The sequence below is a fragment of the Catharus ustulatus genome, chromosome 4, assembly GCF_009819885.2.
Source record: "Catharus ustulatus isolate bCatUst1 chromosome 4, bCatUst1.pri.v2, whole genome shotgun sequence".
NCBI lineage: Eukaryota > Metazoa > Chordata > Aves > Passeriformes > Turdidae > Catharus > Catharus ustulatus.
The window spans coordinates 13,192,933-13,211,452 of NC_046224.1; the positions used below are offsets into that span (position 1 = coordinate 13,192,933).

Below are 18,520 nucleotides of genomic sequence, written 5' to 3' on the forward strand. Positions count from 1 at the left end.
GTCAATGGGGACATTGTGGAGCTCTGTGTCAATGGGATGAGGGTGAATGAAGGCATCTTTTGGAGTAAAAGGTTAAATTTTTCTGTGGATGAAGTAAGGCTACTGAAAGGTTAAGCCAATTTAAATGCGTCCTTTTTTGGCTAAATTGGAAAGGAGGGAAATATGAAGGAAGTGGGAAGGCAATGTCATCTTCTAGAAACTGGAATGAGAGGAGGAAAGAAACAATTTATTGGTGGTCTTGTCAGTGAAAAAATAAGAAACAAAATCATTAAACATGGTATTAGTCAACTTTTAAATAACACTAGTCCTATTCAGATATAAGAGCAAGCATAAGGGAAATTAAACACATGTCCCAGAAACATCCATTTGTACTATTGACACTCATATTCCACAGAGTTCTGGGGTCAAGACTGTGTATAGGTAGAGATAGAAAATGCAGCATAAGAAAATATTCTTAAAACCCACTGAAAAATATACCTTCCTTTTTTCGCAGAATCCTGAATTTTTTGGGTTTTTTAATATAAAGGGAAAGTGAATTAGAGTAACAGAAATGCCCTCATGCTCCCAGACAAACACCATGCTCAGTTACATAGCCAGGGGCCATCAGCTGTTGCTTTTCAGTTCATGACCAAGGAGGTGTGGAGGGAGGTATCTTCTGTTTGCAGATTATGAAGTCTAATCTCCTTGTCATTAGCAGCCAGATGAAGATAAAAAAAGGAAATAAATGCTTTTATTTAGACTCCCTCCAATACTTTCTCTCTACTGGTACACAAAGTTGCTATTGGATGATAGAGGCTGAGTAACCCCTAGGGAGAGTCAGTGAGTTGCCCAAGGCATGTGTTATTTTTGCTGACACATAAACTGAGGAACTTTACACCAGCTCTACACTACAGTCCTCTGCTCTGCAAAATACTGCTCTGAGAGCTTGTAAAATACAAGCCTGAGACCCTGAGATCTGTTTTGTGTCTTTTTTTCAGTGTTCCTAAATTTTACAAGGTATAAAACACACCTAAAAGGTCTTGCACAAACATTCAGGCGAAAGTTCTCAAATGAAAGTGAGTCTGGGCCAATTCTCAGGATTTGCTTTCAGTATGGAGATACCTGTCAGACTGTAGAGGGGCTCTTAAGAAAGAAAAGCCAGTCCTATAACCCATGGTATTGAGCATGAGATTGCATAAAATTCTGGGAATTATGCAGAAGGAAATGATATTGCACTAAGAAGGAATGGCTTCCTTTATCTTTTCCATCTCTTAGGTTTTACTGTTCTCAGATTTTCTTCTATTCAGTCAGATCTAAACCACACACAAATCTCTCACTAAAGTCCTTTTTCCAAAGAATGGTGTCACTGATGTAGAGACACAGTGTACCAGGGAAAAGACCTCCCTAACTGATGTCACCCTACTTGGTGTGGCAAGAGCAGGTGGGGTTGTGCACCACTATCTGCTCCTCCCAGCAAAATTTTTATTTTCATGCAGAAATGTTAGAGGTCTAAACTCTCCTGAGTTCTGCTATGCAGTGCAGTCAGCTCTGATGTCTTATCAACTCCATTTTAGTTATGCCACTGTTTACTAATGTATGACTTTTGTTCTACTGAAGTCAGAAATAAATATGAATCAACATGCACAATACTAAGTTTACCTTATTTTTTATTTATTTTGCCATTACATCAATGAGTTAAATAGATGGTTAATTAAACACATTTTTACTGGCAAGAATATAATCAGTCATTATGATCCTTATTTATCCTTTAAAGTATTTACAGGACATCTAGCTTCTCTTATACAATTTTTGTTTGTTTAGGTTTTTTCCTGTTTGTGCTAGATTAACTTTTTCTATGATACTTTTTATGTCTCCTTTCTTCAGTATAATTCTCATAAAATTAAAAGCTTACATCAGGTCTCAAACATGTCCATAGTTTCCTAAAAAGTGTATTATATTCTGAACACAGAGCCTTTTAAGCAATTGTTTTACTTTCTTTGGTGTCCTTCCCTATGGCATAATTTCTTACTCCATTTAAATTATACATATGGCATTGCCATCCCTTAACATTACTCTTTATCATCCTCTAATTCTCTTCACAATACAAAAAATCACTTTCACTGCACAAATTCCATTAACTCTACTAGGATTTATTAATGTACATCTGAGGATGGACAACCACAGTGAAAATGATTTTTGAGATTCCTTGCTACTTTCACATCTTCATGTATATCCTTTTTACTAGACATTAGGAAGTCTGATATCACCTCTAGTGAACATACTTATTAAGAAGATGTCCTGTAATAAATCTGTGAAGTTGCCCTGTGGTTTTATTTTTCTCTACTTAATATGTCACATAACTCAGTGCACTCAGTATAGTAATGTTTAGGGCTAGAAACAGACTATAGAACCTCATTTATGTCAATCTATCTTGCTGTTTTGCATATATATTAATATGATATTTGCATCTAAATAAATTCACTAATTCTTCCTGAAAGAATCCTTTGTTTAGATGAGTGGTGTTGATGAAAATGGAATAAGTGAAGTAAGGTCTACTTCAAAGAAAGCCTCTTTTCTTTGAATAGGAAAATTAATTCTAATTGTATAAGGATGATAATAGTATGCAGTGGTTAGAGACTAATGCAATGGACTCTGTGCTGAAGGAATAAGAACCAAAAGGCAGAGGAGAGCCTGGAAGGGGTGGGAGCAAAGGTAATGCAGTGGTTGAACAGCCAAGTCAAGGAAACTGTGCCTGAGCTAGGAAACCAAGGGGACAGAAGCTATGGTGAGGATTAAAATGTGGGAGAAGAGCCAAGAAGAACTGAGAAGCTCTCACATCAGTCTTGCAGGGAAATCTGATCCCTGCTACATGCCCACTGCCCACAGAACAGCCCCTCTGGGTGATCCTTGCCTAAGCCAAATCTAATGGCTGCAGAGGTACTGCAGTGACAATACATCTTTGGGCATGATAAATTCAGGATGTCTCTGAAGTGACTGTGTATAAAGCAAAGAGAATTGCTGGGAAAATCATGGCAAACACAAAAGTTATAAGGACGTGGGAGACTGTGATGAGTTGGGGAAGCTGAAGGCCCTTTCAGGGAGCTGGTGCAGGACATGGCTATCAGTGCTGGATGGAAGGAGGAGGCAGCAAAGGGATTGTCACAGCTGAGCAGCCAGGGACATCTCTGCATCCTTTATTCTCTGCATACAACCAATATACAAATTTGATTTTCTCCTTATTCTGCAGATTTCCTCTAAACTCAGTAACATAAGGACTTTCTGTTCTAACCAACATAAGTGTTGCTAAAATGTTGATCTGAGGTTAGGTTATGCTCCAAAATTACAGAACTGTAAACAGGGAGGGGTGAAAGAATAAAAGTTTCTTTTGTCAGCTCTCTACTAAAATCTCAGGGAACAGCATGTCTGAAGAAGGACTGTCAAATACCAAGGTATTTTCTTCTAGCAAAGATGAACCTTGTTGCTTTGCCCATATTCTCCTTGACCATGTTGCCAGTTCTGACACTGCCAGTCATGTATTTCCATTCTCTTGTGCACAGCTTTCACCATCTTGGTCCCTGCCAGATCTTTGTCACTGCCATCAATATGACTCCTGCTTCCCTCTCCCTTCCTCACCTGTTCTGGCTACCCCAGACTGCCTTTGGCTGTGCTGTCCTCACCCTGCAGTTATGCCTTGGAGAATTTAACCTGTTTATGAGAGGTTTTGTGCTGCTTTTATGCTGATTACTCTGCATATCAATTTTTCCAGTCTTGACTCACATCCATCCAGCAAGCAGCCTGTGTGAGATATTCTCCCCATCCTCCTCAGCACATCCCAAGTGATGATCCTGCCACACTTCTGCTCCAGGTCCCCATACACCATACTATGCTTCCACACCCATTACAGGTGCACAGTTACCTCCTGTTAATTTCTCCAGATGTTCTTCCTTCCCCACAGCACAAACGTGGCTGGCTCCATCACTTTCCATCCAGATCACCATAACATTCCCTTCTCATTGCCAGCACTGTTACATATTTCTAATTTCTCCAAAGTACACCCAACATCCTAGCCCACTAGCTGACATTTTATCACCTCTCTGAATCCCTCTTCCTACTTCCATTGAACTACAACAAAAGTGAAAACTTGAATATTGAAGTTGAAAGTTAAAATATTTTTCCCTCATTGTCACAGAACTACTATTGATACCTTATATTAATAACTCAATTTAAGCTCCTGAAATATGTTCAACAGCTTTTTATTGTATTCCCAAACTCATAGAAAAAACCCAACCTTATAGCTGTAATGCCCCCAAGAGATGTATTTTATAGGATTTTCTCTTGTGTGTTATGTGTTATATGACAACACATTTCCCATTTAAAAATCTTTATTTTAAATCATTTGACCCATGCTTCATTGTTTCTTCTCACATGGAAATATCACTGGAATTTTGCTGATATAGCTACAAATTCCTTTCTCTCCTGCATCAAAAATGATGGATACTTTCTCTACTTCTCACTGTCTTAATGAAGCAGGTTCAAAGCAAAATATTGTTTGTAGACAACAGATGACAGCAGGAAATTTATTTTTTCAGATTATTCATCCAAAAGGTAAGCTAAGAAAACAATTAGATTCTTAAAGTTTGTGTAAGTCAAACATTTTGTTTAGCTATAAAAATGATCAAATGTTGCATGTGACAGGCAAATATTCAATGGCCTACTTTCATGAAATGAGAAGGTAGATTTTTCACAAGGACATATGTGATCTGGATAGTAAACAAAGCTTTTGTGCAGCCATATTACTTAAAATAAATACAGTGAGGGTTAAAACTCAGCTTGTGGTTCTGACACAAAAGAAATGTTGGCTATTACAGGCTGATTTCAAGTATGAACATAATGCTGCTGAAAGTTTTGTATGTTCCCCAACACTTAAGAGAGAGGAAAAGTGGGGTTCCTGGATAGATAATGGCAAGTATGAAGCCAAAGAAACTCAGTTTCAAGAATGTAAATAAGATCCTGATACGGGGTTTTCTACAGAATAGATTGCATGGAGAGTAACATTGACATGCAGGTACAGTGGTAAATCACATTTGCCAGATATGTTTAGAATTATGATGACTCTTACCTCCCTGTTCACACAGTTGTTGTGCTAAGGCATCCTTGAATATAACTTGGCCCCTATGAGTAGCTGTAGCCCTGTGAACATAAAAAAGACAACAATAAATAATATAAACTTATTTATACATGTATATGCATATGCATATGTATATGTATATATTTATGCATGACTGATCAAATCTGAAGTTCCATTCTGCTTTATTTCTGTGCTCTTCTTTGTACTCTTCTAAATTTATGGAATAATTTGCAGTGATTGTAAAGTGCACAGCAAAAGAAAATTCCTAAACCAAAATGGCTGGGTTGGTAATAAAAATCACTGGCACATAATGAAGGATGTGCCAAATATCTTTGACATGTATCTGTAGCTGCACATAGAGTTTCTATATTTGAGTCTTGCAAAACTTTTGTCTAAAGAATAATTAATTCCCATTAGTGACCCACAGTTAGAAGGCCTGTAATTTACCACAAAACTTAACAAGTTTTGTGAAAAAAAAGCACAAATCATTCTGTTTCCTCATGATCAGGTAGAAATATAATGCAATGTGATTTTTTGTCTTACAGAGCTCTCATGCTAACAGTAATCTTTTCCCTTTCTTTCCAGTTGCTCATTTAATCCCTCTTTTCCAAGTTTTCCATCAGTTTTTTCTCAGAGATTTCAAAACTTTTCTCTATTTGGAAGTGTATTTGAAGTCTGATTTCTTTCAGCCTAAGTTCTTCCAATATCTGTCTAGACTCATGCACACTCTTCATACATGTTCTTTAACCTTTCTCTAATTAATAATAATGGGCTCAGTATAGATCCATGTGAAGTCATTGAAACAGCTTCTCAGTTCAACAGCAAGATGTTGAAATCTACCTTTTGAGTGCAGTTTCTCAGCCAGCAGTGTGCCCTCTCTAATGGATCATGCCTAACTTCCTTATGAAATGTCAGAAAAGACCAGAAAGGAATGGTGTGAACATGAAAATCAAAATACATTGCAACTTTCTTGGCCACTAGCCAGTTACCCTGAAAAGGAAGAATAAAAGTAACACACCTGATACTAAATTTTTCATATGCAGTGGATCCTCAGGGTAAAACCCATCTTCAAACTGTCAGAGTACAAATAGGAGTGAAGGAAAGCTTCTCTGGGATCTACTTTGCTTTCTGTACATGTAGGAAATCTCTATTTACACCAATGTGTGTGCCCTGAAATGCAAAACTATGCTCATCTGATGCTCTTAGGGTTTATAGACACTCTCTTCCTCTGCCTGAGGAAGGAGAGCTGTGTTGTCTTTTCCATCTTGGACTTTCAGAGGCAGATGGAAAGCTGGAGCCTTCCCTCACCTGGCAGGGACAGTATTTTGGCCACAGCTCCAAGGTTTTGGTTGCACTCCCTACCATGTGCCCCATTTAAACGATTTTAGGATTTTCAGTGCTTTCATAAAACAGCAGAACTTCATGCCATAGTTGTACATTAGCATTTCTATATCTGCTGACAAGACCGGTGACCATACTAAGCACAGAGGAAAATAAAAACAAATACACTGCTCCAGCACATAAAGACAAGAGAGCTGAGGCTTGAAGTCCCATTTAAAATATGAATGAAAGCATTTCTTTAAGCTCTGTTGTGATGAATGTGCACAAAATTATGATACATTTCTGCAATTTGCCACATAAGTGTATTCAGTCATACAAGGCAGAATTGGACCAAACAATCTCCAAAAGCAAACATGGGCCCAGATTTCTTTAGGACTGGATATTGTGGCTTCCTCTCCTAGCTGAAATGGCAGGGCATCCCACAGCCAGCTTCATGGTCAGTGCAGCACCAATAGACACATTTTGCCTATGTGTTTCAGTGTGGGGATTTCAGGTATATTGAGCTTCCCTGGCTCAACATACAAGAAAAAGCCACACCTAAGGTGCAGAAGGTGTTTTGTACAATAGCTCTATCCCCCACGCTGTCGGGGTCTGACTGTCAGACAGGACTCTTTGCAGACAGTGGGAAAGAAAGCTTTTATTAGCAGTGGACCAGGACTTCAGGGATGCTGTTTATGCAACAGCCCAGGATACAATTCACATTGTACACAACAACGATGGCAACCAGAGCATTCCTTTATGAGGCAGAGAACACAGACCACATGCAGAGGAGAGCTTGAGCATGTGTCTGAACGCAAACAAATACCAAGTAATACCAATAATACCAAACTCTGTGCTGTTTACTGGATCTCTGCATGCGTGTGAGAAAAAGGGGATTTGGGCAGAGAGCCAGAACCAGCTGAATGATCGGCATCTTTCTGTGTCTGTCATCCCTTGTTTGACAATGCAGACTAGGAGCCAATAATTGCTGTTCCATAGCAGGAGTGATCTGCACCCTGGGGACAGGAGTGCAGTGCAGGAGGGGCACTGCTTGCTGCAGCCTGTGCTCACATCAGATTTGTCCTGCCATGGGCATAAGTGCTGACAGCACAGCTTCAGACCTGTTAAAGGTGTTGCTACTGCCACTTTATCAGTATCATCTGCTCAATTTTCTCTATATTTATGCTTTATTAATGGAGCAAATGAAAATAATGCAGCACAATTATGCAGGAACGGAGCTACTTCTAGAAAGAAGTTCAAAATACACCTTTTCTGTATCAAACTTTCTTTGTTGGTGATGCTCCTACCTTCACAGAACAGGATCATGAATTTGGATTATTTTCTTATAAAGATGTGTAACATATCCAAACTAATTTCAATTCCCATATTCACACCCCAGTCTAAAAACTACATAATATTTATGCTAATTATTGCAAAAATAATACTAGCAATGCCTGAAAGAGACTCCACTAAAGAAAGAAAACTGTTCAACTATTAACTCTGGGGTTTTGCTTTTTGACATATATATATCCAGTAACTGAATATTGTGCTTTTTTGAAAAGTTCTATGCTGTCTTAAATGTAGTTAAGTATTGCTTAGAGGAAAGGCATTTACTAACTACTATTTGATGTTACTCCACACCAGTCTATAGTTCCACTCTGACTAAATTGTCTGCTATTTATTCCCAGCTAAAGGGCAAGAGACTAATCAGATCTAATGTGTCAGTCAGCCAAAAGGCAAGATGCATGTTCCATATGTCCCCAGAGATAATTCCAAGTAGGAATTAATCTTTCCAAAGGGATGAGAAATAAAAGAAAAATGGGAGAGAACAGGAACATCCTGACATGATAAGTGAGAGCTTTGAAAGAAAAACAACTCAGAGGTAATAAGGTTCCTCTTTATATTAACCTCACTCTTCCATTAGCCTAGATGTATTTGTGTGCTTGGGGCTATGCAAGAGGGGATGAACTGCTTACAGAGGAATAAAGAGGTCTGAACACAAAAAGGCTACATCAGGGGCCAAGGCTCACTGGCAGTTCAAGGCATTGCTAACCCCGTACTTCCATTACATAAATTTTTAAAAGAATTTTCCTTCCTAAATCACAGCTATTTGAGATGAAATGAGATGCCAATAAGTCCAATAAGGACTTCCAGATTATCTCTCACTGAAAATAAAAGAAAAGAAGAAAGGAAAAAGAAGAAAAGGAAAAGACTTGCTGATTCTCTACTTAAATTATTTATAATCCACATCACCTGTGAAAAAGGGCTTGAAGTGCCACCCTGCCCAAGTGCCAACAAGCTGAAAAACACTTTTCAAGTGCAGTATTGCCAGCTCCTCTGTACACAGCCTCAGTAGTATTAATATTTCTCCTTGACACAAGTCATTCCAGGTGATCTGGGAGGAACAAACCCAGAAACACTTCTACAGGATAGAGAGTCCTCCCTCCTGCCTGCTGCTGATTGGGTTCAGCAGGCTGAGCTGTGCTTCCAAGAGCAGAATGCCTGGCCTGGGCCTTTCCCTGGAGCTCTGACATTCACAGGCTTGGGGCTTGCTCTGCCCTTACACAGATGCCTGGCACCTTTCCCTGGTGAGGGAAGCACTGGGACAAATTCATGTGAGAAGGGGCTTCAGAAACACTCAGGTGCCCTACAGTAAAACTTCATCTTATGAGGCACCAAAGAGGGTTTTCTACAGGATCAAAGAAAAGGAGGTTATTTCTTCTGCAACCCCACAGTGGTGCCCCCCAAAATCAGGTCCAATGCCAGCAGAGACTCTGTTGCCTCTCCACCACTGCAGGGGACACAGCTGATGCTGGGTGAGTTATGAGCCTGGGCTGGAGCAGAAAATGATGCATACCCAGTGATGGTTGTTGGCATTTTGTGTTATCTCATAGTTCACACTGGTTTCATGTGGATTGCTAACATGCTCTTGTTAACAGGCTGCATTTCAAAGACAGTGTTTTGGCTCAGGAGAGCACAGGCAGGAGGCTACGTGGGACTGACCCTCATGTGCTGCCTCTGCCAGCTCCATCTGTGCACAACCACACTGCCCAGAGGTGGGCAGCTGCCCTCCCTATAGAAATAAATGGGTTGATTTTTAATGCATTGTTAAATTTGCATGATCTTCTCTGTAGGGTTGTCATGTTTAACCCACTGTCTTTAAATAACTTAAAAGCACGATGGAGAAGAGGCCTTCTGGAACATGGGGCTGTGTTGGGCACAGCCTTTCATGGTGGGAGTGGGAACCATTTTCTCCCAGTGCCCTGCAAAGGGGGTTTATTGACCATTCACTGTGTGTGACAGGAGGTGAGGTCAGGCTGGAGTGCATTTTGGATTGTGTTTCCTACCAGGAAACCTTTAGTGACAATTTCTTCAAGAGCAGTCAGCCCAACATGTTAAACCTGACTGGGAGATGGTGCTGGTTCTGGTGCTGGGGCCAGCAGGGAAAATGCACAGAGCACTCGTGGCTGCTGATCCAGAAGGCACTTGGATGAGAATGGTTCAATGTCTCTGTTATTTCAGTTTTCACTTGACATGCAAGCGCAGTCTAATTAAAGCAGTAGAAATGAGATCTGTGTGTTCTGAAATACACATTTTGACTCTGCTTCTCTCTCCCTGTCCCCAATGGTTTCCTCACTGAGATGTTATAGAGAAAGTCATCTGTCCTGACCATATTCAGCTGAAATTGTCAGGGAAATTTGGCAAGTAAGATGCAACTACTTATGTAGACATTTGTTCAGGAGACTGGAATTAGCACACTTGCTCTAAAAACCTCAATCAGAGGTGAAAATTCTTCAGGGAGAAAGGACTAAAATGGCCAGCAAAAGCCAGGGTGCATGTTAGAGGGCAAAGAGCAATCATTTCATTTGGGGCAAATGTCCTGAGCTGAAGTTTGTGGTTCACATGAATAAATTATGCTTCCAGCTCACTTCATGGGTGTGTCTTCACACAGTAAATGCAAGAGGAACAAGTGCCACCTGCCTTTGTCTTTTGTCTCAGAAATTATCTCTGGGAAAGCCACATGCGGGGAAAAGGACTCAAGTCAAACCTAAAGGTTGTTTAAAACTGATTTAATAAACATTTAAGGACTTTCTTTCAACAAGATTTGAATTTAAAAAATTGTCTAGAAAGTAAATGAGAAGGGCCTACAGAAATTGCCTTCCAGTACCTGAAGGGAATGAGGGAAAGGGACTTCTTACAAGAGCATGTGGGGACAGGACAAGAGGGAATGACTTCAGACTGAAAGGGGGCTGGTTAATATAAAATAGATATTAGGAGAAAAATCTTTACTGTGAGAGTGGTGAAGCACTGGAACAGGCAGACCATTCTGTTTCTATTCTAGATTTTATAATTCTGAACCATATTATAGAGATGGATCTAAGACTTCAACACTGGAAACAGAGGGGTGCACAGGCACCTCTGGCCCCTACACATTACAAATTATAATTTGTTGTCCTAAAGAACACCAAAATTTGGTTTGGTTGCAAGGTGCCTGTGCAAAAGATGATACAACACAATAAGGTATATACCTTAGAAAAGAGGTAAAAAGTAAGACTTACCATCTTAAACTCTTTATAAACACTTTCATTTTCCTTTCTTCTCTGTCTCAATGAATAAAAATATGTGGGTTTTTAAAAATTCTGTCTAGTTTTATGTGACTGGAATGATTAGAGCTTCTTGCTAACTGAAAGCAGATTAGGACAATACTTTCTTTTTAGCTACAGGAAATCCAGCATTTTCATTAGTATTTTGCATTGTGTGATTATAAAGGAAAGCAAATTCTATTTTTTCAATACTTGGAATAAAGGGTTATTGCAGTGGCATCTGCCAAGCAGAGAGCTCATATAAATAATAGAACAAGCATCCATTGTCTCTCTACTGACACAGTGCCAACAACTAGTGCCCTGTTTTCCACCTTTTTCAGTCTTTGGGAGAAGACTCTGTCCTTGTTTCAGGTTTTGCAATCCATTGTACTTGATAATTTACCCAAACATTGATTGGATGAATTTAAGGGTTTTAATGCATTATATAACAATTTGAAATCTATATTTAACCCTAAGCTAATAAATATAATACATTTTTTGGTATTAAAAATACTGCTGTTACTAAGTTTTTTTTATGCAGTCTTTTAAAGCTTATATTCAATGAAGGTATTATTCAATCACCTAAATTATCCTTCAAGAACAACAGAACTTCGTATTTTCCAGTATGAAAAGAAGAAATGTTGCAGTCACTGCAGATTTCAAAATTCTTGAAATCTCTAAATGAACACAGAGGTATTAAGTAAATGGATTTGCAGTCAATGCATGCTTCTACAACGACCCTTTCCTTAACAAAACGTACTAATTAAGCTTAGCAGTGCTGATCAACTGGAGGGAGTTCAGCAGAGGCCACAAAGATGGTCTGGGCTGAAGCACATATTCTGTGAGGAGAAAATGAGGGAGCAGGGCTCATTCAGCCTGCAGAAGAGATGGTTTTGGGGGGACATGGCAGCAGCCACCAAAGGAACTTGTGAAGTTCCTCTCCATCATGGCTGTATTGTAAAACCAGACTGGATTAAAGTCCTGAGCAACCTGGCCCTCCTTTGAGCAGGTTTTTGGACTAAAGACCTCCTGAGATCCCTCCAAGTCTGCATTTAACTGCAGAACCATCACTCTAAGGTTTTGCATATCTGGTAAAAGCAAAGAAATGAAAGCAAGGTTTACATCTAATCAGATTACTCATCACTTTGAGGACTGATTTTCACAGAATGAAAGAATTAACCAGTTCATTATGTTTAACACTTGGCATAAATATCTGTCATATTGATTCTCCCTAATCATGAGTTTATGGCTGGGTATCTCAGAGTTTCCAACCAGAAGTGCCAAAGGTTTTACACAATCCCAGAAAACCAGGAGTTTAAAGGGAGGTGATGCTCTGGGGTTTTCTGATGTGATACATTTTTAAATGAAATCTCATAATAAATAGCATACTCAGCTAACACAGTGAAAACTTAATTTTAATTTAAAATTAAAAAGAAAAATATGAAACAGCATATGAGATGCTGGGATGAAAACAACATTAGTTTTAGAAGATTCTAAATAATGGGAAAAAGGATGATTTTAATGCCATGTTTTCAGTTCACTGCTCTCATGCCATCTGTACTCACTATCCATTTCCTAGTAAAGGTTTCTCCAGTCTGCTCTATCCTGATTTAGCTGCCCACTGCTTCCAGGACATTGCCACTAGCAGTGGATGAGCTGGACCACATAAAAATCTGGAAGCTTTTTCCCTGTATTTGCTTTACAACCCCACAAATCTTCAATAGCCAAATTAATTCCAGTTCTTAAAAAAAACTAATTTCAATATTAACTACAGATATGTAACTGGTGCCTCCACAATGTGCAAGTCAGCTTGCAAGGGAAGGATAAAACCTGCCTCTGTAGTCTAATGCTAGAAAATATAACATCAAAAATCAAAATTTCCACAAACCACACCCCACAGCCCTTAGGGCAGATTTCCCTTCCTAAAACTTCACCAAATGCTGAAATATTGCACTTGTCTAATGTTTCTTTGCACTCTTCTCACCAACCTAAATGTTTTCAGTGGACTGAAAAACAAATGAAACATGGTAATCTTTCACAGACTGATCAAAATCAAACAAAGAGAGAATCTGATACACTTGTTAGTGAAGAATTGTTGTTCTTGCTGTGAATATGGTGAACCATGCAGGGTCACTAATCATAAAAAGGACAGTTATTTCTCCTGCATGGTTTTTAATTTTCATCCAGATTTATGAGTTGGAAGAAAGCATATATCCCTGAAGACCATACTAGCTTACAAATAGAAATAGGCAGGTGAAATATTGCCTTAGGAGAATAATTAATTCCATCAGCCACTGAAAAAAAAAGAAAAAAACCTGTGAAGTATCACAGCACTCCAGACAAAAGAAGCAGGTGGAATGGCATCATGTGCACAGCATAAACTGGAGAGGTGATGGTGTGGAGCCCTGGCAGGAGCTGGCTGTACTAGAGAAGGGTAGGAGGTTATTTGGGGACCTTAGACCTACTGAGGTGTAGTGTGAGGTGGAAGTGCTGTGGTGTGGGTGCTATTGGGGTTTACTGTCCAAAGATGCAGGAAACTTGGATTCATGGATTCTGCTGCTCACAATACAGTTTGACTTTTCTTCAACCCGGACTTTTTTCAGAGATGCCCATTGGAGGGCTGTTTTAGAGTGGGGAATAAGAGACAGTCAGACACATGGATGCCTAAATCACATCCAGCCTTTCCCATCTCAACAAGAGAGATTGAATTTAAAAGAGAAAAATCTGTTCTCTGTGTCCTTCCACAACAAGTCCTGCCCTCCAGCCCTGCTTTCCAAACCAGCAACTTTTAGCATCTCTTGGGGCTGAGCAAAGCCCCTGATCTCCCCTTGCAGGGTTGGCCATGGCTCAGCATCCCTTGGTGCTGGCTTCCAGCTGTGCTGTGGGTGGGAGCTCTGTGAGCCACAGCTGGGCTCAGGACCCACCTGGCCTGCCCAGAGACTCACCACCACACCCAGGCAGGATCATAAAAAACTCCAGTCTGGAAGGGACCTCGGCAGGTCTCCAGATCAATCTTCTGCTCAAAGCAGAGTCAACTACACAAATAAAACACAAACAGCTCTGCTATACCTTCTACCACATTGCCTAAGAGCACACCAAGGCTCACAGTTCTGCTTTTGTGAATGCTTTTATGTGAGTGCATAATAAAATAATAATAGGATTATCAAAATTACTTAAAACAAAATCTGAACTTCACCTTGAATTGGTCAGTCACTTGACACAGGCATAAATACCCTGAATTTACAACTCATTTGGACAGCAGCCTCCCATATAATATACTGTTCCACCAATAATGAGTTTGAATCCGTTTCTCACTAGGAAACAATCCATGATTTGTCTTACTCAGAAACAAATTACCTGCTAAGCTACATTGCTATAATATCTCCTTTAGATACGGTGTGGATAATAATTCTTTAAACCCATTATTAAAAAAGACATCGAAGTCTAAAACCTTTCTCTTAGAGTAAAGTAATAATGAAGAGATTTATAACCCTAACCTCAGAAGAAACCCGAGTAACAGAGAGTCTAAGCAACAATGTAAGTACTTCCAGGATAGATGGTTGCTCTTGCATTTTTATCACTGACTAATTTCTCCTGAGCATAGATTTGTTTTCAGAAGTCTCTGGCAGACGAGCACAACACTAAAATGAATCTTTGTAGGAAAATATCCTGTTGATGATCTGAGATTCTTTAGCACCAACACTGGCTTCCCTATGTCCCTGATCAACAAAAAAATGGTGATACTGGGTGAAATGCAACCAGACTTCAACTCTTCATTTATTTGCTAATGACAGTTTCCTATCAAAATTAATACGCTGGGAAATCAGTTCAGTAAAGTTGCCAGGAAGGTAAACTTTTGAAATACACACAAATAATTATTGCCTTTTTTACACGTAATATTGCTTGGGAGCTCAAATTCCCCTGTCTGGAATCCCAAATTCCAAGTACTACAGATGAAGGCATTCATCGGAGACTTGCACATCTGCTGCTGCACACAACAGAGTGGTGCTGGAAATTAGAGAAATTCATCTGTAATTTGTGTAGCTAAGAAGTTTATGGTTGATTAATAAAACATCAAACTCAAGCTAACACTTAACGATGAAAGAGGATCTCTTCTCATAACTGTTATTCTGATGGGGTTTTCGGAATCATGCAGTTTTTAAGATTTTGTGAAAATACTGCATCAAGTAAACAAAAACAAAAAATATGGGTTTGTACTTGCAAATCTCTACTCCTCAGTTGAGGAACTTTGGGTTGCAGGTCCACTGTTGCATTTAGCCCAGTTTCCTCTACCCTTATGGAAGGGACACTTCCCATGAGCTGGGATAAATTCACAAGTGTCAGGGTAAATTGAACAGGTTTTGAACCTTGGTTTTCTGAGGACTCTCTTTGTCAAAAATATCCAAAGTACTGGCTCCAGACAGAGTCCCCTGGAATGGGAAGCAGTGGCATTGCACACATGACATAAATCTTCCCAGTGCAATCTAAGTAAAACTGATCAGATTGAGGGTGGATTCCTAACAGATACTAGAGCTCATTAAAAGTTACATAAAGGTACTATTAGCAATTTCCCATTTTGAATGATCATCAGGCATCTGCTGATCTCTGGGGGAAAAAAAATCCCATGTCTGCACAGAGAATGGCTGAAATCTTGAAAAACTACAACAGAAAAACAATATAGCATAAGCTAGAAGGCACCTTGTTACTATGAATGGGATGGATGTGGCAGTGAATCAAAAGAATTGAAGCAAGACCCATCAGAGGGATGGAACAAGTAGCAGTAAGCTGCTAGCTGGTGAAGGTGTGTGGATGACAGAGATACAATTATAAATTTAGAAGAAAATATGGTATATCTGAGAACAGCATCTAAAACAATACTGCAAAAATAGCAAACCTAACTATGCTGTATCACTTGTTTGGCATGTGCTAGGAAAACAGATAGACTTCATCCACTGGCAAAGATAACTCTTAGTCCTGTACAAAGACTGTTAAAAACAGTACATTGCAAACAACAAATAAAATGTTTTAAAATGCAGTTGGTGATGTCTGGCTTTTACATTCCTGAGGATCCCTCAATCAAACAGCTCACAGTAAGTTTGGATTCCTTGCATGATATTGTTGCCCTTTTAAAAAAAATAAATATATTTATATATTTTTAAGACAATTTTCATTTTATTGACCAGGGGCCAATCCTTTGCATTTAAACTAAAGATTTGGGGTTTACATATTATTAATACTCAGTGAGACATGTTAACATGTACCTTTTAGCTTAAGAATTTCAAACGGTCTAGCTATTTCTATCTCTCAATATGTATTCCACTTGACCATTGTTCTGGCTGTATTATTCACTTCACAATTAAACTAAGAGATACAGAAAACATTATAAATATTTTAGATACTTTTAGTAAATCAGAACATGAGCCTTTTCTGAGTTTCCATTCACAAATCTTTTGATCTGTGCTAACCACAAAAATTTAAATGCTGCCTTGCTGCAGGGAAATACCTTCCTTTTTTGCAGCTGTCAGTGGTGTTGTGGAAAATTGTTCTTCAATGCTCCTCATGCTTGGTCTTTTGAGGAGTTTACAATATGAACATGGCAAAGAATTTTGACCTGTTGGTTTTAAGAAGCAAGAATGAAACTGCTTTTTTTCCCAGGCTATTTCATATGCTTCATTATGCACAACAAAATACATTAAATTTCAGAAAATCTTTGCTTTGCAAATGCTAAGATTTGTCCTGTTGAGTGGGATTTTAAATGAACCACACCTACATTTCTTAATAGTCTCTTTGAAATACTACAAGTGGTTTGAAAAGACATTTATACCAATTAATACCTCTGAAACTTGTATAAAAATAAATGAGAAGATGCCATTTGAATTTTTTGGGAACATACTTTTAAAAGATCCTGTTTAAGGCCTTGCATTCCTGAACTTGGGAATCTGTCTCTGCATTCCTGGTGTCATTTATGCTGAATGATGGATTTCATGACAAGTATGGGTTTATTTGGTACTGGTTTAACTCATTGCATTTTCCTATGCCCCTTCACGTAGCAGGAGTGTGCACACAGTCATTCCACACCTGAAGTAAGGAAAAGTGATTTCCAAGCCACAGAAAGCTCAGCACTTGCAGCAACACTGGTACCATCTTTCTCTTGGGCTCCCAACTCCATCCCCTCCTGGCTGAGGAGGAGTTTGCTAAAACCCATGCTCAGCTGGAGCTTCTTGCCAAGCCTGAGTTTCCTCCAATTCTTCTCCATTTGTATATAATAATCCTTCCCAATATGGTCCTCTATATTCAGACATCCAAGACAATATTATCAAAGACACCTAAGTTGATGTCAGCTTTCATTGAAATGGACCTAAAAGTTCAGAAATAATTAATGCAGGGAGAAAGAGGGATGGACAAGCAGCATTTTTACTCCAGAAATACATCCTATGCTACATTAAATTAATTTCTCTGCATGTTTTGACTTTCTTTTTTTAACTGACACGGGCACCTTTAATGCTGGTGACAGAAAATTTTAATATCAGTGACTGTTTGGATACTGGACAGCTGCCCAGGAAATGGATCTGGACTGTGTCACCATGTACAGCAGTAACTCATTTTAGAACAGCAACCTCCTAACCAAAGGACACAAGATAATGAAGAAAAATTACCCCAGTCACTGTCATTTCAGAAGTACTAGTAAATGAAATGAGCTTGCAGTTAATTCTTGCACCATTAACCTCTGATCCTGAGCGAGCTCTGTGGTCTTGAGCACATTAATGACATTAAGTAGGTACATGACAGCTCTATGCTGAGCACTTTTTGCCCAGTCTAAGGATGCCGTAACTAACAAGAAATCCATTTTCTTTGCAAAACTGAGCAGAAGGTGCTCCAAACTATCTGCTGCAGTTTGGGCATGGCTGCCAGCAGAGGTGGGAGAGATGCCCCATGGGCTGGAGGGAAGACCTGGAAATCTCTGGGCCACAACCTCCCGAGACCTGAGCCCACACACCTTCCCAAAACTCACCTTAACATCAGCCTGCACAACAATGGGAGGGAAGGCTGCTCGATGTCAGGTGACAGGATGAAGCACTTTTGGAAGATTTGGGTAAAACACTAATGAGTAAAACACTAAATGAGAATTTCTAATTTTTGCATATAGGGGTCTTTCGTTACAGAGCAGTATCTAAGTTTTGTTTACAAACTGAGAATTATCCACTGCAAGTGTCCCATTCCAGCCTATTTTCAAGTGAAAATTTAAAAAAATCCCAACAATCATTTCCAGCTTTGTGTAATGAACTTCATCATATATTTCAATTGATTTTTTCTCTTATTCTAACAAGTGTTAGAAAATATTAATGAAAGGGTACACAGGATATGGCATGAAAACTGGGACAAAAAGGCCCTGAAGTCTGATTTGTCTCCTTCTTCAGAGATATGCTATTTGTTTTACTGTCCTTTGTTTCCACTGAGAACAAATGTTTAAAATACTGAACAAAAAGAATTCCTTCATTTTCACAAAACA

At 39.2% G+C, this 18,520-nt stretch overlaps 1 protein-coding gene across 3 annotated transcripts in view; it reads right to left on the minus strand.

The window, feature by feature from the left end:
* RELN (reelin) overlaps positions 1 to 18,520 on the minus strand; it is a 276,431-nt gene that overhangs the window by 161,021 nt on the left and 96,890 nt on the right. For all 3 annotated transcript variants that reach the window (XM_033056990.1, XM_033056991.1, XM_033056989.1), the window contains exon 4: positions 5,099 to 5,169. In XM_033056990.1, coding sequence (XP_032912881.1) covers positions 5,099 to 5,169 — 71 coding nt within the window. The remainder of the gene's footprint in view (positions 1 to 5,098; positions 5,170 to 18,520) is intronic.